This window comes from Cebidichthys violaceus, unplaced genomic scaffold (assembly GCF_023349555.1).
Source record: "Cebidichthys violaceus isolate CVI_PGR_0920_01 unplaced genomic scaffold, fCebVio1.0.p SCAF_49, whole genome shotgun sequence".
Taxonomy (NCBI): Eukaryota; Metazoa; Chordata; class Actinopteri; order Perciformes; family Stichaeidae; genus Cebidichthys; species Cebidichthys violaceus.
Window position 1 is genome coordinate 1481931 of NW_027176694.1, and position 20867 is coordinate 1502797.

The 20867-nt window shown below is 44.8% G+C and overlaps 1 protein-coding gene across 3 annotated transcripts in view; it reads left to right on the plus strand.

Moving 5' to 3' along the window:
- The first annotated feature begins 6243 nt into the window (after positions 1 to 6243).
- Positions 6244 to 20867, plus strand: part of LOC137887252 (myelin basic protein-like) — a 37716-nt gene continuing 23092 nt past the window's right edge. Inside the window, exons 1-2 of one of the 3 annotated variants that reach the window (XM_068730098.1) lie at positions 6244 to 6292; positions 17085 to 17143. In XM_068730098.1, coding sequence (XP_068586199.1) covers positions 6259 to 6292; positions 17085 to 17143 — 93 coding nt within the window. In that variant the 5' untranslated portion in view covers positions 6244 to 6258. Of the gene's footprint in view, positions 6293 to 6953; positions 7207 to 11776; positions 11835 to 17084; positions 17144 to 20867 lie in introns of those variants that run through there. The other 2 variants (XM_068730099.1, XM_068730097.1) reach the window with 2 other exon arrangements.

Here is a 20867-nt window from a genome sequence, read left to right on the forward strand (position 1 = left end):
TACGCTCCTTATGGAAACAGGAACTTTGGTTCTACAGAAATGAATCGGATGTGTTGAGTCTCTACTTCTGTCTTCTATCATTTGTTTCCTTCTCTCTGTGATGTGATTCATTGCCATTTGTGGGCATAAAACCACAATTCACTTTCGGGGGAACACTTGGCCATTGTGGGATGCATGCTTTATTGCAGAGAGTTAGAGGAGAATATTGATTTTACTTTCATTTTAGTATGTAAATTAGAAAGTTGTAGCCAGCAGTCGGTTGGCTTAGTTAAACAGCAAGCCTGGCTCAGTCTAACGGCAGCAATATTTGCCAACCGGCGCATCTAAAGCTCACTAATTCAAATTTTATACATCACTTTTTCAATCTGTACAAAAACTAAAAAATGTGTGACAATGACAATTTGCTGTTGTTTTTAATGTGAGGAAAGCAAACAAGTGCATTTCCCAAAATCATCAAACTATCCCTTTAAAGAGGTTGTCTGGTGCTTTCATGTTGAACTAGCAAGAGACTCATTAAACAAAGAATGGTCAAAATCTATGCAGGTGAACTCAAGATATCTCTTTTTAAATCAAACCCTAACCCTGAAAGTATGCGTCAAGCACCAAAAAAATCCTACATTTCCCACAATGCAACTCAATCCCAGCTTTCTGGCAAATGTCCTTGAAACCCCAGCTTGTATTTTAGGCTTCCTGTTTTCCTAAGACTTCAGAAAGCTCCCTCCAGAGCCACAAAAGACATTATACATCTGTTTTCATAGCTGAGTATAAAACTCCTCATGCCCATATATAAAATGGTATCGTATTTCAAATATTGTATCCAACCAAATCATAACCACAGCTGTGTTTAGTTATTAAGAGTTTGAAAATTAGACGTATAGCGTATTAACACCCAGCAGCTGCCAGCATGTTCTCTTACACATTTTAAGGACATTTCTTCCACTAGATGGGGCTATTCTATGTCAACATGCATGCCAGGCTTTTTATTTTTTCATGACCGAGCTATGATGGGAATCTTGTGTTAGCTTAATGTGTATTTGAGTGTTCAGGCCCATCTGAATGAATGTATCTCTGGCCCTGATCCCCTCTCTGTGTGTTTTGGTGGGTCATCAGTAGAAACCATGAAAACACCAGCCCATTCTAAAGACCGCTCTGTGCTTTCAAACTGCAATTTGGAGATGAGGACATTGGGGGAGATGCCCACACTGTCAGTTCCACGCGCGACTGTTTCTCTGTTTCGCGAGTATCGCCTAACTGATTTGGTCACGCTTTATTGCACAATTAAAAAAACAGAGACAGCGTTCAACTTCAGGCTGCTCTTGTATTGAGTGTGAGTGTGACGGTGCCCTTCAACTGTTTTTGTATCTGTCTATCGACAGGATTGTGAACTAAACCCTTCTATTTAGTTTTAGATGCTTATATCTTCATGTGATTTGATTCTTCGGCGTCGGCGCCACACGTCCGTTACATCCCAACCATACAGCTGTTGTTATCGGCCTCACCGGAGAAATCTTGTGAGATGAGAGTCTTTGTGTGAATGATTTGTGGTTATTGTTATGCCTGGCAGCGGCGGAGGCTTTGCTCTGTGTGTGAGATGTTATCTCAGCTTCTTCTTTTTTTCTTTTTTTTTTTTCCACCCTCTACATGATTAAACCTAAAAAAGGTGAAACCAGGCGACGCTTAATATCCAGCAGGTTCCTTGGAGGTCATTAGACAAATGTGTAGAGATAAGGCGCGACTGCTCATACGACGTCCCCAAGCGCCCTTTGGGTGGAAGTACTTATTTGGAAACGATGAACATCAGCATTAGTAAAATGAGGGATCGTTTTTGAATTAAATGTGCTGAAATCTCTTGCGTGTTTCCAAAGGTTCCTGATTTAATCACTTTGCTGACGTCACGCTTCCTGTCACCGCCGTCTGTGGCCGTTACCGAAACGTCTGAGCAATTTCTCAGTTCAATACAAATTGATACGTAACTTTGTTTTGCTTTTCCTCAATGCACTTCCATATAAAACGCTAAATATTTCTAGATGCATATCGGTATAGGAAGGTCTGCTTTCATCCGTCCACACGACGTTCACAACACTTCTAACCGCTAACTGACAGATAGCTCGGACACACACACACCTATTTTTCCATGTCTGCACATAGAAGTATTACAAAGACATACTTATGCGCATAACAGGTTGGCGATTATCTTTGGAAGTTGTATCACTGGTTGTAATGTTGCAGCGGTTAATTGCTTTTGATTGGACGGCGCTTCAGATGCAACCGATTTTCCGATAACATCTTTACTAACTTAGACATTTTTTAAAGTTTTAACGGAGCAAGCCCAATAAGTAAAGGACTGGTTTTAAACTAGCTATGGTCGTCACTCAGAACGTCCGTATAGGACCTGACTATTGCTTGAAATAAAACCTTTTTTTCCTTGTGCCCATAGGCCATGTTTTTGTACAATCTTACCCAGGTTGTTCTGACCCAGCTATGGTGTTAGCATGTTAACATTTGAAGCAATTTGTTTTGCTTAATGAAGAGTAAGAGTTGCTTACTCATTTATATCCTAATTATATATAAATTGCTAAATTTAAGTTGCAGGTTCTTGAATATTAGATGTCTTTCTTTGGTGAAGAGAGTTAACACAAGTTGGATCTGCTGTCGTCTTTGCAGACCCATTTGTGGTTCCGCTCATATAAACGAACCAGACAACAGCCGGAGACGGCACAGTGTATCGGCTTTATGTAGTTGGAAGATCTTTAAACCTCATCTGAATGAACCTTTTATTGAAGGATGAGAGGCAGTCCATCCTGCTGCTGTATGCATGAGGACTTTCAATCGGGCTAATTGCATTCGGGACAAATACAGATGAGAGCAAGACACCTGGACTTATTATCAGAAGGTAATCAAGCAAAACATCCAGTGATACATAGAAACATGAAATCAGGAGGATGTGTCTGTTAAAGGCCCTTTGGAGTCCCCATCTGTCCCTGACTGCAATGGAAACCCTGTGATTATTGCAGAGCAGTATTTTCAATCGATATCAATATTTTCTAGTTTTTGAGTGAAGATATATTTATATATATATATATATATGGCCGCGTACATCTTGCCGAGCAAGAAGCACACGTTTCCCTCTCCACAGATGCATAGACAACAAAGTCCCTCTTCCCCTGACTTACTGTGATGGATAATCCATGCTGTTTTAGGCCCATTACCTCGACTGAGGCCTGGCTATTTCCATGACAACGAGTTACTGTATCTCTGTCCAAATCAGTCAGGCTCTAAAGCTAATGGGTTATTATTGTATGACTGACGATGTTGAGTCATTTTCTCTTCGGTTCTGCCAACAACCAACCCCCCCCCCCCCCCCCCCCCCCCCACACACACACACACACACACACACACACACACACACACACACCTCTACCGCCCACCACTACCCCTCCCGCCCACTGCCCAACTCCCACAAAGCCTCTGCACTGCAGTCACAAATGCTATCTGGAGCTTTTGAGTCGGGATGGATCGGACCCGGCCCTCCAGGATACGCTATCACAGGCGATTTTGATGTCTCTGGTGGTCGCTGGGTCATCGTATCGCAGCATCGAATCTGATCGCGTTTGAGCGGCATTGCTCGACAACTTGTCACGTGACTCCAAAGTTAGCGTGGTACACATTATACGTGCTAAGCATTAGCATGTTTGCATTTAAGCTCAAAGCGGTGATGGTCCCACAGCCTCACGGAGCCATTAGGATGCAGACTCTTGCTTAGGGTCTCCTTGATTGCCCTTTATGACTAATTGGAAATTTCTCAATGTGTAAAGTCTCTTAACACTTCTGACAGAGGAGCATGACTTTTTGTCCCAAGCGCTCAAAGAGAGAAAAGATGTTGGAGTCCAACAATAATTAAAAGCAAGTAAACTAAAACGATGAAAAAAATCAATGAACAAATTTGGGGATAGTAAAGCAGGACAATAATTGAAGGACTTTGGAGTTTTGGCAGAGCCCTGATACAACCCTGTCTCTCACAGCCTCAAAACATCTGAGAGAGTGGTGAGACAGACAGAACACAGCTCAAAACAAAATCACAGAAAACTATAGGATAGAGCATGAAGCACTGCATCCAACACAATCACCACGGACATTACAGAACCATACAGATGAGTACGATCTGCTCACATCAACATCACACGTTTCACACATGTGGTAGTGTTTGTTGTAGAGCAAGGAGATTACATTAAATTGTGCGGCTTGTGTTGTTATGTATGACGGACGCAATAGTTGAATACGGGGCGTGTCTAGTGGTTGCATTTGTATCAACGTTGGGCTGTGGGATTTGATCTTTGGTCTTCACACTCCGTCTCCATTAAAGCCAAGTTCACACAGTTCAAAGTCATCAGATTTCTGTAATGTTCACGTTTTTTTTACACTACCTGACTGACCTGCGACGGGGGGGGGGGGGGGGGTCACACACTACAAGATCCTTCATCAGGAATCCCCGGTGAGGTCTCAAAACTGTTTTGTCCCCAAAACACGTGAGAAGTGACACGGACGCAGTCATGCTTGTTGTTCTTGTTGTTGTCAGCAGCAGCAGACGTGGTCACATAATAGCCTTGTTTCCACACGTCTTCACCACTTCCTCTATGTAGATCAGTCACTGTGTTATGTTTATTATCACCAACATCCAACACCCGTGGTGCAACAACAAGTCTGGCCCGTGTTGCAAACGTGACACAAAGCACACTCAGGTAGGCTACCGGCCCGTGTCTTGAGCTCTCGTCGGTCGTAATAACTCCCCGACAGATCCAGATGTTTAGAACGCTGTAGACATCTGGAATGCTTGAGTGCTCTGAACAGTTCACAGGCTCGAGTGCCGGTGTGTGCGAGCGCCTATAGCCGAACCCAGATTGACCCTGATCTGGGGGTTTTGTCCGGGAGCTTCAAAAAGCTGGAGTTTCATCTCTGAGGCCCGCTCACTGTTGAACTTCACTTTTTTTTAGCATCGTGGAAGTTTTAGCAGTTTCTGCTTCGGTACTCACAGAGGATAAAGTAAGAACTCTGGTGCCTTGAGGTGATAAAAGTATTATTTCATCCGTAAACAGCACCAGAAAATGGGATTCCATGGCTCACACAGTGTGGAGATTATTTGTGTTAATATCACTTGAGGATGTGTTTCTGAGGGACAATAAAGCAAAGAAAATATTTATTTTAAGTGTGAAAAAATAAAGCACCGCTTGTTGTGTATTCCTTCTAAGAGCACTTGTGTGCAATATTTGCTGATATTATATTTAATTTCATTCCAATTGAATAAAAAGTATTAGCCCTTGCCTCCAGGACTAATACAATTTATTTATTTTTAAATAATCTTTTCCTAAATATTCTCAAAAAGTAAGGTAAGATTAATATTTCGGAGCAGAGAATATTGATTTAGGTTTATGTTATTTTGAAGACAGCGAATCAGAATCATTTATTGCCCAGAAAGTTTTCACCTGCAAGGAATTTGTCATGGCGGAAGGTGCATGACATTAAACAATAACAAACAAACAATAACATCAAACAATCAAGACGGTGTAAGAAATAGAACATATTAAAAATGACAATAGAATATAAAAAAGAATATCAAATAAAGTGCACAACAAACGGATAACAGGACTGTAAACGAGTGAAATGTTAAAAGTGTCGAGTGAGTATAAATAAATAAAATTGTCCCGGGGATGACGGAGTCAGTGGGGGTCCCGGGCTTTCTTTATGAGCCCGACTGACGACGGGAAGAAGCTGTACATGTGGTGTGAGGTCTTGGTCCTGATGGACCTCAGCCTCCTGCCAGATGGAAGGGACACAAACGGTTTGTGTCCAGGGTGAGAGGGGTCGGCTACCATCCTTCTTCCTCGCATCAGGGTCCTTGAAGCGAACAAGTCAAGGTTTGAGCGTGTGCCTTTTGCTTTCTCATTGTTTGTCACCACTGTAATATCAGTAGACACTTTTATTCTATGTCCTTTCTTTACATAGAATAGGTAATGTATTTCACGTCTGTGTAGAACATATTTAAAGAGCACAGAGGGGAGGCAAACACTACCTCTGCCTCACTGAAGAGGGCGTGCGAGAGCCCACGGGTTGGGGTTATGCCTGTTCTGTCGTTGCTCTTCTTCTACGCTTCTTCTTCTTCTTCTTCTTCTTCTTCTTCTTCTTCTTCTTATATTTAGCTTTGACCGCGAACATGTAAGATTCAATATCCAAGCTTAAAAATGTCTCAAAAAACATGAAAATATGACCAAATCAACGTCAATTCAACGTCGGACAGGTAAAGTAATCTTTTATGTGTTTGTTGTTCTCCTCTTTATACATCCGGGGTTGTTACGCACTTTATCGCAGAATCTCACGATTTTCGCGGGTGGCGCTCGCGAGCGCTCCGCTTCTGAAACGCTCCCGGTGGAATCAAATATGTACTTTACCAATGTGTGTGTAAAGAATGCTGATATGAAATATGAAAAACAACCAGTAGTCAATGTGCAAGCTGCCAGTTGAATGGTGATTTAAGCTTCTCTATTGGGTTCATATCTTTGTAAATCTGATTCATGTAGTGTCAGTGCCTCACCAGACACGAACCTCACCGCACGTCACTGGTAGTCACCCACCTCTCCCTCAACAACAGTGCCCCGCTGCCCTTGAGCAAAAGCACTGGACCCCTCCCGCTGGCTGCCTGTATGGTGCAGGCAGCAGCCAAACAGTAAAGCAGAGCAGGAAACGAGATGTCTCACAGCAAAACTGTTTGAGTCCTTTTTTTTTGGGCGGGGGGAGATCTTATTTAAAAAATCACGAGTCTGTCTCGCGGCGTTTATTTAACCATCCCTGTCAAGAAGCACGAGCTACTAATAATGCACAGACGTGCACCGACGTGCTTTCCAGCCACATATTTCTTGGCGGACTAAAAGCTGCATTCCGCCCCACCCCTTACAAACAACATCACCGCCACAGTACCTAAATCAGGAAGCACCGTGACACGTTTCTTTTTTCTTTCTTTTTCCTTTTTTCCCCCTCCCCTGATACGGAGACACTTAAGTGATTACTGCAAACGGCGAACCATAAAGGGGAAAAAAAGGCGTTTATTGTTGACGACCACCGTCGGCCGCGTTTCTGAAGGAAGACTGACAGTTGGTTGCATCCAGTACAAGGCTCAGCTGTGGATGCATTTGGCACAGACAAAACCGGAGAAGGGTATGTGCACAGTCGATATGGTCAAAATTAACGCACACACACACACTAAAAAAACTAATACGAGGCGAACAAGTCAATGTAAAGAGAGTCACACACATACGTTACTATCGCCACAACGTTACTGCTTTTTTTTTGGTGGTGGGGGGGCAAAATGCATGGTGCAACGTTTGTAAACATGCTATCACGTCGACTTGTTTACTACGCGTAACGTCCGTTTCGAAACCCTGCAGGGAAATATGTCAGGAATGTCGTTTTCTGGCTCGTCCACGTCGATGTAAATGTTGTTTAGTTAGGGTCACTGTCACCAGACTGTCACTGCTTTGTCAGGTGCTTTGACAGTGTCGCGCGCCCCCCCCCCGCCCCTCACCACCAATACTACAACCACCACCCGCCCTGTTGCCTTCTCTCGTTAAACCAATCACAGGTAACAGTCCGCGCAAGTTTAACGCTTCTTTCGCTTAGTGGCGATACAACGCGCTGTGCTGAACGGATTTAAAGGCTGATGTCAATCATTAGATGGGTGTCTTCAATTCGGCGTACACAGCGCGCGCCAAAAAGGACTTTAACCCAATAAAATTCAGAAATGTATCATTGCTCCGTAGCTGTTTGCTACCGGAAACCCCCGTGTGTTTGGTTAGCGGTGGACCCTTGGACCAACGGGATTCATTTGGAACTTAATTGAAAGTGCGTTTTAAAAGGCGGATCATATATATGCCGAATTTATCAGATCCGCGTGACGATTCTTATAAAGTATAAATAATGTGAAACGATGCGCGTCATCGTGCATCAAACTGTGTCTTTATTTAAATTTGAAGATTTTTAAATGGAGTTTGACATCTATATTTTGAGGCGCTTTCAATGACAAATGAACATTACGCAACAGTGTTAGTGGTCTCAATATATTGTATTTTCTGTCTTCGGCTACACTGTGAAACCTGGAGGAAATGAAGTATTACATCACTCTGCATCCTAAGCTAAGACTGGCCAACAGCAAGCTTAACTTGTTGCTTGACTTTACATAAAAGAAAACAGTGAAGGCCTGTATCAGACACTGTACAGGTGTTGAACTGTTGATCGCTGCCCCGTTGGTCTGTTGAAGAGGAGAGCTGCCAAGATGTAACGGCAGTAAAAGACTCTATGCCACGATAAGGATGGTCATGTTTACACACAGTCTGTTAAGTTTCTTTTTAAGAAAAAAAACCAAAGAGACAAAGTGGGTTTCAACGCAGCGACATGCTCATTTACCGTCGCCTCTATGCACGGCCTATAAATAAAGTACTCACGCATGAGTGGCTGCTTACGTCTAAACTGCACTGATTTATTAAAGCCTGCAGCCCTGGATGTCCTCTAGCCAGGGAACGCTCGGCAAGGTAACCTCTGGCTCCATTTCATACGAACTACATGTAGGTTTAATCCCCACCGTGGCTTTTTTTTTATCTGATAAGGAGAGAACACAAAGCAGATCATGTTAGTTGTTCAAGATGTGTGTTTTTTTTTTCTCCAATACATATCAGGCGCACCGTGTAATGGGACGATTCCCCTCGTCACGGTCACGCATGGCAGCGTTATCGTACGAGTGTGTCTCTTTCGACACAGTTTCACTGCAGTGATGGAACTCTCTTTGTGATGATCTTGTAGCTTCTTTTTTTTTTTTTTTTTTGGTGGCATGTCAAGGATTACTAAGGAGACATTAAAACGCGTGTGCGTAGCGGGATGCCGGCGGTTGTGGGTTAACCTTCGCATAGTTTGAGGAGGAGCCTCGGTTGGCCTGCGACTACCTGAGGTGGGAAAAGCAGCAGGAATGCGTTCCATTTGGATTTGCCTCAGCTCAGCCCGGGAAAAGAACATACCAAGAGGTTTGCTCAGCCGTCACGTGTGTCACTCTGCATTCCTTTGCTTCGTCTACAAGACGGGCTTATACCAGCAGGCCGTGAGTGTAGTTTTGCAGACGGTTAAGCAAAAGAAAAAGTTATTATAAGTCCCATACTGAGTGATGTTTTCCCACTAAATGTGTGTGTGACTGCACTCTATATCTGTGTTTTGCAGGTGATACACTGAGGTTAGTCAACTTCCGTCCTCGCAGACTCACAAACTTCCTCTCTTCTCTCACTTCCCCTCCTGTCGGCGCCTGTTCTTGGCAGGACAGGTTGAGTCACATTACCTGCTACACGAACACCTCTGCGAAACACGCAATCGTTTTTTGTTTTTTTTGTTTTTTTTGTTTTTTTTGCCCAAGGCGTGGTTGCTGCCTGTCAACTCGGGGGGTGCTTCACTGTCATCCGCAGTGGTGTTATCCGCAGTGGTGTCACAGCATGCGGCGTGTCAGCTCCCTTCGCAGGGATCACAGCAGCAGATGGTTCCGCTGAATATTTTGCCTCCGGATCCGAGTCGAGAGGTCGCAGCTTGGATTAATAGACAGCAAACCCCAGGTGGCAGCGGTTGTGTATCTCTATCGAGGAGCATTGAGCTTATGGTTCATGCCCGGGGCGTCATCACTAGGACACCCCAGGGACGGGCAGGAGGTGCCCATGCATAACAGATCGAAACGAGGATATGCTTGAAAGGCAATATCTATACACAGCATTGAACCCTCTGGGGGTATTGTTTTTCCGCTAAAGTCAAGATGGAAAGTCCCACTGTGTTTATTTTTTTCCAGAAATGTAAAGAAATTATGCAGAATAACAGCCGACTGTACCGTTGACTGTATGTAAGATGTGGACATAGTCACATAGTTGCATTGTGTAGTGCTGTTTTGAAGCCTCGCGTTTGGCATTTTGACAGTCGCTATCTTGTTTTGTTTTTTTGCACCCAGAAGTGATAAGGGAGGGTGGAGACGCAAGAAAACAACATCTGTGTGTGTGTGTGTGTGTGTGTGTGTGTGTGTGTGTGTGTGTGTGTGTGTGTGTGTGTGTGTGTGTGTGTGTGTGTGTGTGTGTGTGTGTGCGTGCGCGTGCGCGTGTGTGTGTGTGCGCGCACAAGAAAGAGATGGAATGAGCAATTATTTTCCGTCAAAACAAAAGATGGAAATCTACAGTAAAGAAGCAGCGGCGCTCTTGTTTCAGACGGGCAGCTGGGACCCACGGACCAACTTGCTTCAGTTCAGCCAGACGCTCGCGGCTGATTGGTCGCTGAGTTGACAAAACTCTGAATTCACTTCTGTCTTGGAGGAGTGGTGAAGGTCACGATTGCTTTTTTTTCTCTTTTTTGTGGAGTTGTTATTTTGTCTCTCTGGTTGGGAACTAAGCGCAACACCTTCTAAGAAAACTGTTGACTCATCAAATGTCATCGATCGATACTAGGCCTCAGTCACTGTGGCCAAGCCTGACTGGCTTTCTGTTCTCTGTTTTCAAAAATCCAAATACTGTGGAATATTCGAACGAAACGGAGGAAGACAAGCACAGGAGTCTTATTTCTGTTGCTGTCCGATTTGAATCAGCCGTAGCCAATGAGCTAATTAAGCAAATGTTGTTTGAATGCGCTGACGAGAACCTTATTCTAAAAGCTTCTTAAATACGCTACTTTGCTCAAGCTGCAAAAACGTTGATAACGAAACAGCATTGTTCTTGTATAGCAGGGTAGAGTTTCTCCTTAGCAAGTGTGATGTAAGGCCTCTCAGTCATTTGAATGGGGCTCAGTCTGTCAAAGTAGCGTCGGCCAATCACTTGCGCGGCAGTTTACATCCCCGATGGATTGCTTCTGTAGCGTGAAGGCTGTTTACCAGAGATAGATCACATCCATGCCGCCGTGATAACCTCACCAAACCGTCATCTCAAAGCGATCGCAGGCTACGTCGAGTCGAGGCAGAAAGAGGGGGAGAGGCAGAGGAAGTCAGGCTTCCTGCAGCGTGCAGTCGCCTCTATCTGCGCAAGAAGATGTCATCCGTCGGGGACAGATGTTGACCTTTCACCTCGAATCTCTTGCCCAAGAGGATAGTCCTTTTCTTACCGACGGAAAGCCAATGTGCAACCCCGGTCCTATCGCTCTTCCCTCCTGTCCTCTCTCCTCCCCTCTACACTCTGCACACATTCACAGGCTCCACATTCATTACGTAATTGACTCTCAGCAGAGTGCAACACGGTGCAGTCACCGAGGGCAAGCCGGAGGGTTTTAAAAAAGAAACCGTCTCCCCGTCTCGCTTGCGCAAGAGCAAGAACTTTAAAGCGAAACAAAGGAGCCAGGCGACGGCAGACGAGACGCGCACGTGATCCGGCCCGCTTACAGCTGCAGCGGTACACTGAAAGAAATAGGTTTGTCAGCGCGCTGTGCGTGCCAGGCAGGCGTCTTATCAAATCAAATATGCGCTGCGGTGGTTTTACGGCGGAACGCGCGCGCTGTGGGGTCGGTTGGTGAACGCTGCTGCTGGAACGGATCTAGAGAGAAGCTGTTCGGACAGAAATCGTTAAGACGCCGGCCTGTATTTGAACTTTTGTAATAACGGCATTACCCGACAGGATGTATGAATCTATGATAATGTGATAGAACTGTTTTTTTCTGCTTGAGCCTGTCTTAGTGGAGTCCGTGACCCTCTTAAATCCCAACAGAACAAAAGCCTCGCCGCCGTGGAGTTTATTCCATCGCCGTCTTGATGGGAGAGTTGGCCTTGGATGCTTGTGTTGCAGACTTAGCGGGTGACTTTTTTGATGTACTAACAAGCTGCAGAGAGAGAGAAAAGAAAAACAATGAAAAGGCGCCACATTGTTTACTTGGCTCCTCGCCGACCCTCGGTTTGTGGGAGTGTCCTTCAGGCAGGGCAAAACCCCACTGGTGTGAAATCCATCGGAGAAATGTTGCTTTGGCTTTGTTTCAAATGTTCAGGGGTGATAAAGCAAGCCTCATTGTGTGGGATGATATTTGTTTCCAAACCTGATTGCTCCCAAGAGTTTTATTGCGGCGGTTGTCGTAGAGTAATCCCTTCTCCCTCTTTGACAGCGTTCATCTGATCCTGACAGGGAGATTTATGTTTCAGCAAGGTAATATCCCTCTCATCCTCACAGACGTACAGTCAGTGAAATAAATAGCTGCAGCTCCTCTACCCTCACTGAGAAACAGAGGGATTGTCCTTTTTATCGCTTGATTTCATGCTACTTGAGCCAAAGTTGCAGCAGGCGGCTGGTTTTCATTACAGGTACTGATCCTTTGGCTGTTCTGCAATCCTCGCTTACCACTTCTTTTTTTTTTTTAATGATCTCTGTTCCATTGTTAAGGTGGGAAACTGAAACCTGAAAGAGAACAGAAAACAGGTCCAGTATGTGCTACAAACTGAAAACTAGGTAGGAGGTTTGTTTGAATGTCGACATGCAGGGTTTTGGCTTTTTTTGAAATAATAATACATTTTAGGAGGTTAGCGTCGGCGGATCTGAGGTTGGGAGCGTGTCCGTGCAGGAGGTCCGAAAGGTCCGAAGGGGTCGAGGTGATGGAGGGCTTTGTATGTGATGAGAAGAATCTTGAACTGGATGAGCTGAAAGAGCTCCATGTGATGGATAGCTCAGACGGATAACTGCTCAAATGTGCCGCAGTGCTGTGTGATAATGGATTCTTCCAGGTGCTGGCCCGTATGTAGCCGCCCCATCATAAGAGCTTTTACCACCCTAATGGAGTATTTAACAGGAAAAAAAAAACAAAATGTTCCAAAAAAAAAAAAAAGATGCACTCAGACACACCTGGCAATTAACAGCAACGCATGGGTTAATCTGCGAAGGAGGGGATTACATTCATTTTGCCTTCCTGTCTCTGAAAAGTAGGCAAACAAGTGTGTTCTTTTTTTTTATTTTTAGTTACATGCAAAAAGTACAGCTGGACCGTTGTAATTGCAGCCTTGTATCACAGCCCCACCCCCCCTCCCCCTCCCCCTCCCCCTCCTCCTCCTCCTCTCTCTGCATCTCGCACTCTATTATGCAACTGTCTTTTGCAAGTCCTTGCAGGATCTCGGCTCTGATTGTGTAACGTTCGAGAGCGAAACCGGCTACAAGGCCTCACTCATGCACTAGAATCCCTGCCGTGTCTCCCCGTGTCCATCAAAGTGGATTTCAGCTTTTACGCTAACCTGAATGCACAGCCGCCGACAACATCACTGTGGCTCTTTGTTTAATCAACAGGGAGTTTCACCTTTTTATTTGTGCTTTCTATGACCGTTACGACTCAACCCATTCTCTCAGTTCACAAAGGCTTTCTAAAAATGTATTTGTGAGGGTTTTTTTCTCACCGATATTTCTCTATAGAGCTAATCAATGTTAAGCTCTTGTGTATTTGGAGAATGCTAATTCATTTCTAAAAGTCACTAGCTTTCAAATTGTGTCAGAGATCTCATGGCTGTCTGTAGCATCCAGCGGAGAATTAGCTGTGTGCAGATGTTTCGTTTTTATATATATATATATATATATATATATATATATATATATATATATATATCCTCTAATCTAGAAGCTCTGTTTTCCTTTGGAAGTTTATTGCGCGATATTCTCTCAGGAACGGTGACAGTTTCATGTGAGCCAGGGGCGTTTCATTTCTTTAAGCTGCTTAAAGCCTTACTGAAGCAGTTGTTGGTGCAACCTAAGCGATAACTCCGCCACAGAACAAGCTTAGGCCTATTTAAAAGGAACAAATGTGCAACATTCAGAGCGTTAATATGTCCTGTGTTACAATGTCCTACCGGCTAGCTTACAGCACTGCTGTCATATGGCGGTTTACAGCTGATGACGCCGTCATGGCGGAAGCGTAACACCAAACTCCCCCGTTCGTCTTCAGGTAAACACCGTTAGCTCTGACGACATGTTCTGCCGTTAGTCCGCCGTTGGCTCCGTTAGCTACGAGCCGCTTGGCTCTGGCGTCGACATGTTGAGAGCCCTGGAGAGGCAATCGAAATGCTGCCAATCTCGTGTTGTGCGTCTTCAAAGTTGGATCAGTCAATATGGGCAGATCTAGCACTTTGTGGAGCCTAAACACAATTTTTTTTTTTCTTGCATCATCAAAAAGGGCGGTAGCCTTCAAGAGCGAATCGCCGTTACCGAGTAAACATGAAATGGGTTTCATCGATCTCTCGACATGCTTCAGACTTAGTGGTTTTAGTGGAGATTATGAGCGTGTACGGGTGGGGTGAGCCAAGCCCTGTTTGTTCACTGGATTTAGTCCAAGCTGCTGAAAACACCGGCTCACGTGGAACAGATATCTCAACAAAGCACAAATACTGTCATTGACTGTTTAACCGGCCCGGGAAATCCTTTAACAATTCACTTCTCCTGGTGAATTGGGTTTACGACCAAAGAAAGGAAATTTAGAAACTACATAGCTTTTGATTTGTTAAAAAAGTACTTTTTGTCCCCGACATTTGCAAGCGTGACTGTCGTGATGCTCTCCCCTGCCCGGTTGAGCGTCAGTTAGCTGGTTCTGTTGGTTAGCTGGTTGTTAGCATTAGCATGGACGTCTGGATAGTTAGCTAAACTGGGCTTAATCACTGACTACCCTAACCATGACCGTTTTGGTTCACTCTCAACGACCTCAACGACTTCACCGACCTCGTTTCCATCCAAAAAAAGAAGGAACCCCCCCCCACTGTACGCTACCTGCTCTGCACCGTAGAGCGTACAGACACAGTTGGCGACTAGCTGGTGAACACAGTGGCAAATATGTGTTCACAGTAACTCCGCTGCGTACAAGTAGCCAAACAAAATGCTCAGGGCTGTTAAATGTCCCTCACTAATGAGCTCCAGAGAGGCAGCGCTAGGCCACGTTATCATCAGACTGATTATCAGAAGGGAAACTCGCTCGTGTTAGAAGAGATTTGCGAGTGTTTTTTTTTTGCTCCTGGGAGCCTTTCTTTTTTTAATTGCTGTAGTGATTGTTGAAGCGCTGCTAAAGCTGCTGCCCGTGGTAAACATTGCTCCCCTGTGCTCCCTGTTCAGAGGACAGTGTAATGATGTAATAGCGTCTCTCAATGCTTCATATGTATTCACCGTGGAAATGTAGTGTTAATTCCAGCGCGTGCGTGAACATGAATGTAATGAGCAGGTCATGATTTAATCTTTTTTTTTCTTTTCATTGTGATTGTTCAAAGGCCTTATTAGCATATTGTTTTTAATCCTTCGGATTGATTGACCTGCGAGTAGGGAATGTGAGAGGCTTGGTATCATTTGAAATTTGAATAATAAAGACTGACACATACTGCAATCATGCAGTTGAATTCATTTTTCGCCATTGTTGGCGTCAGTATGGACAGCTTCCTGCCTTCTTGCCATAGTGTTAGACGCCTGTTCCAACATCAGTGTGGCCCATCAACACACCCTATATGAACCGCACATTCTTTTTTTTGCATGAACTGTAGTGTAGCATCAGCATTTTTTTACAATTTCTTTTACATGTTCCAGAAAAGGAAAATAGGTGCCAAATATGATGAAAGCCTTTTTTTGATGTCTGCAAAAAAACTCTCCTAGAAGCCCAAAAATGCTCAGAAAGATTATTTGAAAGTAAAGGAGAGGGAAAACTTTTTCTTTGAATTGTAGGCGCCAGCTGAGATTTTGATTCATGCGATATTCAGCACTACAGTTTGATAAAAAAACAATTTCTCACTTGCACCTTTAAACAAACCGACAGTTCTTATTTGCCTCAGTTATTGAATTATGAGGATGAAAGTTCTCGGTTGGTTTTATGTTGTTTGTGAGCTTTGAGCTCAGACACCTGAGGCCTATCCTTACTTCACACACGTTTCTCACTTTCAGGACATGTAGGTGCTTTTCTCAGACTTTACACCCGCTGCCTGCAGTCAGTCAGTTTGCTCTCTGTTTTATTGGAGTTATTGCTGCAGCCCTCTAGTTTGACACACTGTTGTTTAGAGATGCAGTGACGCAGTAATCACTGACAGCCCTCCCCTCTTAGTGCTGCACAATTACCTATATTGTAATTCAAGTTTTTACACAGGCGGCCTTAAACTTGCATTCTTTCTAATGGCCATCAGGGGGCGACTCCTCTCGTTTCAAAAAGAAGTGCGATTGTACGGAACTCTATGAGAAAATGACCCTACTTTTCACTTGATTTACCTCAGTAAACATGAGTTAATAATATATTAAGTCTTATTAAGTCTTCTTCGATACAGCATGATTTTCATCCCATTGAATTCTGGAGTCAAATAGCCGATAAAGCAGTGTACGCTTAAGGGAATGGCATCCTTGTGATTGACGACCCAAAATGCCCGAACTCGAGGCTTCAAAGAGTCAGATCGAAACCAATGGGTGACTACAACCACATATTATATGCAGTCTATGGTTTCAAAGCAGTGGTGACTCCGCAGACCATCAGAAAAAGAAACAAAATGAACAAACTGTTGCGCTTTTGCCTATTCAGTTGGATCGGTTTGGCCGACAGGACCGAGGCAGGCATGTCAGAAAGTGAAAAAAAGAGTTTTAACAGTGGTGTGCTTGTGTCCTACTCTCTGTAGGTGAAAGGCAGCGGACCCCTGGTAATATTACAGTAGAAAGAGACTACTTTGCCCTGTTTCCAAATATCCTTTATCTGAAGCGCTCTACCGTTTACCTTTCGTCCGCTTGACGGGAGGAGCTGGGGATTTTAACCGCTAACCTCGCGTGACGTCGTGACTTGCGGACAACTCGCGCAAATAAACAGGACTTGGAAGCGGGCCGAGACCACTCCTTTTTTCTAGCGGCCCCCTGGTCCGGCTGATTGGTCCGCACCAGGGCTCCGTTGACAGTTTTCACACCAGCCCAAAGGAACTGGCGAACGCACCAGTGTTTTTAGAGCTGCGTGTGATACAGTTTCACACTCAAGAGGCAGCCCTTCTCGCTTAGATAAGGAGGAGGACATAATGCTCGCGTAATGTGCTGTTTACAGTCTTCTCCTGGTGTGAACACATTCCTCTGTTTTTCCTACAGTCTCTGACAGCAGCATGGGCCAGCACCTAGGAAAGAGGGAGTCACCCACAGGCAGCAAGGTAAGAGTCCTCGCAGCAGGTGTGTCGATGTTTTGTTTTGTGCATGTGGAATCATAATATCTTGACGTGTGTGTGTGTGTGTGTGTGTGTGTGTGTGTGTGTTTGTCTTTGTCAAAATGGTGGCCTGAGAATGAAGCGTGTGCTGGAGAATTTCCTTTAACCTTATCAGTGTGAACGCTGGCCTTTAACAGCAGGACTTTGGACTCTGTTCAGTCATTCCGATTTATTGCCTTCAGCCTTCAGTCCACTTTACTGTGTCTTGAATGCCTTTTTGAAAAAAGTCACAGCTTGTGTAACACGGTTCAGAAATACTAAATTCTTCTTTGTGTATTTATCTCAAAGGTCCGTATACCTGAAATGGGTTTTTTTCGTCAACGTTCAAAAGAGATTTGGTGTATTTCTGAGCCGCCTACGTGTTCACGGTGACTCTCTCACCGTCCGCCGCTTGCATCGTGAATCCAGGTTCCGCGGTGATCACGCCGCCACAGGCGACTCTTCATACGCGACTCTCAGACGTGTCGAGCAGCAGCGATCTATGGAGTAATGCGCCGCCTCATTGCTTCATATGGAGATTCTTCTTGTGGAGAGGAAAGGGAGGAAAGTCTATCCATATCCATTCGTATCTATCGATGCATTATTTTGACTCAAAGGCCACTGCGCTGGAGTAAGACCCTATTATTACGAGTGCGGTGCCCATCGGTGTGGGTGCCTGTTTGGGGGGGCATGATGAGGTCTCTATGGCTCTTAGGTGTTGCCCTATAATAACCCACTCAAAACCACAAGCCTCGAACATGGAGGCAACAAATAGGTGACCGTGTGCATCAATGCTGACACTAAAACCTCTCCAGGTGCCGGTCTCATTTAACCATTAGCTCTGGCCCGGTGGTCATCAGGACTCAGGACATTGATCATGTAGCATCATTGTTCCCACAGCAGCGACAATTTCTCACCATCTAGAAATGACTGATTTTTCACAGTTTTTCCTTCCGAAACTGATAGGTGTGAAATGCCGAGAGACGCTTCAGCGCGCTTGCTTCTTGCGTTGCTGTTGAGTCGTGCTCCGAACTGGATGAACGTCGGGTGTGTTCGCTGCTGTTGTAGGACAGGAAGTAAGATATTAAGTGTGATTTTCTTCTTTTCCTCTTTTGTAACAAACAAAGTCGTTAGGCCCCTCACGACAGGCCTTTTTAATTGGCCGGGGAAGCAAATATGTTTGAGAGATTAAGTTTGATTTTGGGACAAATTACAAGCAAGACACTGTCCTGTGCGCCAAGTCTGGAGGAGGATCCGGCTTAAACCGGGGCAGTAATGTAATTTAATGACATCATGTAATTAACCCCAGCTCTGCTCAAGTCCTTTTTTTTTGTCACAGCTTTTCAAAATGACAGCGGATGTAATAATGGGTCTGGCCCATTACGGCTGAGGCTGCGATCAGATATGAAGAGGTTGCTTGCTCGTTTTTGGGCAGACTGTGAAGCGAGAGGTGGTGTAGAGAGAAAAACAGCATTAGGGGCCGTGGGGCTGCAGCGGTAAAAAAGAAAACCAACCTCCGCTCTGCCTGTGTGGTTTGGCTCGCGGCCAAACTACCTCCACCGCTGCCCGTAATGAGCGCGGCGATCGTGTCGGCGCACTGGGCTAGAGGGGGGAGACCGAAACAGCAGGGAGGTTGACGGTTCGCCCCACAAGATGATTTGTTTCCTTAGTCTGCAAAGCACACTCTGGAGAGAGAGAGAGAGAGAGAGAGAGAGAGAGAGAGAGAGAGAGAGAGAGAGAGAGAGAGAGAGAGAGAGAGAGAGAGAGAGAGAGAGAGAGAGAGAGAGAGAGAGAGAGAGAGAGAAGTGGATTCATTTGTCAAGTGCGAAGCTGCCAGGAGAGGTGTCGGGGCGGCATCGTCGTGCCAAAGCCACATTGTGTATTCAGCTCTATAATTGTATGTCTCTCCGTCCCTATGACTTATTTTTCCCCCTCTCTTTAGACTTGATTATCATGACATCAAAGTCAATTTAGAGGTCTGGCAAAACAGCCAGTTGTCATGGTGACGGTTAAGCAGGAACACAGCGTGAGACAGAGTAAAGCAGGTTGTGTTCAGGTGCTGTTGTCTCGAGTCGTGATCCCTTTCCCCGTCCCGTATCGCTTCGGGAAGGGTAAAATGTACCCGTGCCGACTTTGTCACACCTCTGACAAAATACCTCCGACATTTTCACACCGCTGATATTTCACAGCCTTAAATCACACTCGTTGTAGCACCGCCCCCTTGTTCTTTAATGTTGTGTTTTCGGGTTAGAATCAAAGACGCGTTTCGTTCGCTCCGAACTTCCTAAATGCAAATGTGTCGGTGCCGATTGGTGCAGATTTGTCCTGACGCAGCGAACGCTGCGTCGCCAACACTGAATCGCAGACCGAGGCACGGAGCGTGTCGAGAGAGGTTGGCAGAATGAGTCGTCATTGCGTGCGAAGCCTGCAAATTCTTCAATAAATAAATCGAAAATAGACATTTACTCAGTCGTTTTGTATGCTTCAGTCATTTCATATTGCATTTTGGTTGATTTAACTGAAAGAAATGCAACAACGCACTGTTTTTAAAATGACTCCACTTGCAACCAACCGTGCGTTTCTGACACCGTTGTGTAGTTTGTGCAGATCACTGGCAGCCAGAGACGTTGTATAACACATGTCACGTTGAGATTTTTCCTGCCCAGCTACAGTGAGAGGAATCAATTTTTCTCCAGCAGGAAACATCAGGATGTGGTGTTAAGGCTGCAAAGTTGTAGTGCACTCCTGATGCTGAACTACCGGAGAGAAATCCATCTCGGGGAAGATAGAGAGTGCACTTTTCTCAGCTTGGAAAAAGAACATGAAAAAGTGTCACTCTCTCTCTCTCTCTCTCTCTCTCTCTCTCTCTCTCTCTCTCTCTCTCTCTCTCTCTCTCTCTCTCTCTCTCTCTCTCTCTCTCTCTCTCTCTCTGGCTGTTGCTACATGATTGCGCTTGCTATAACTATCACCAGCGCGCTCTCCACCTGCAAGTATAACACCACACTTCATATTCTCAGATGGTGTTGCAAGTGACTCTTGGGAAATGTGGGGAATAATCTCAAACAAGGTCAAGAATGAGGTTGTTTGCTAATTATTTTTACAGAAACGACTGTAGATGAGGTGCATTAAGGAAAGGAAAATATTACAACCCTTTCAAGAATTAACAATGAACTAACATGCATTGCATACTAGAATTCATTGATGATTAACTGACGGCAACAAAAAGAGTCTCAACTGCGACATCAGCTTATGTTAGATCAGATAAACGCACCAACCTAAGTAATGTCAACCTTAATCTGTCACAGCAAGGCCTCTCAGGTTTTTGAGCCTCTTTCAATTTTGCATAGGAGAAATTCAAAATTGTGTGTTCTTCTTCTGCAGTCGGGAAGAGATGCCCATCACCTATGGCTACGCAGAAAAATGAATCCACACACACACACACACACACACACACACACACACACACACACACACACACACACCAGGCACGGTCGCAGCAGATGGGATTTAAAGCATCAAGTTGTAATGAGATGAATTAAATCCTGTTGAAAAGGGCTTGTGGATTTCAAACGCTTAGCACTTGGTCCTTGCTGTAAGGAGGCTGTTTATGTGGTTCCAGCAGTTCAAAACCTCTTCACAATATGATGCCACTCTGTTAATCCTTCCATGATGTTAGTTGTGATTGAGGCGT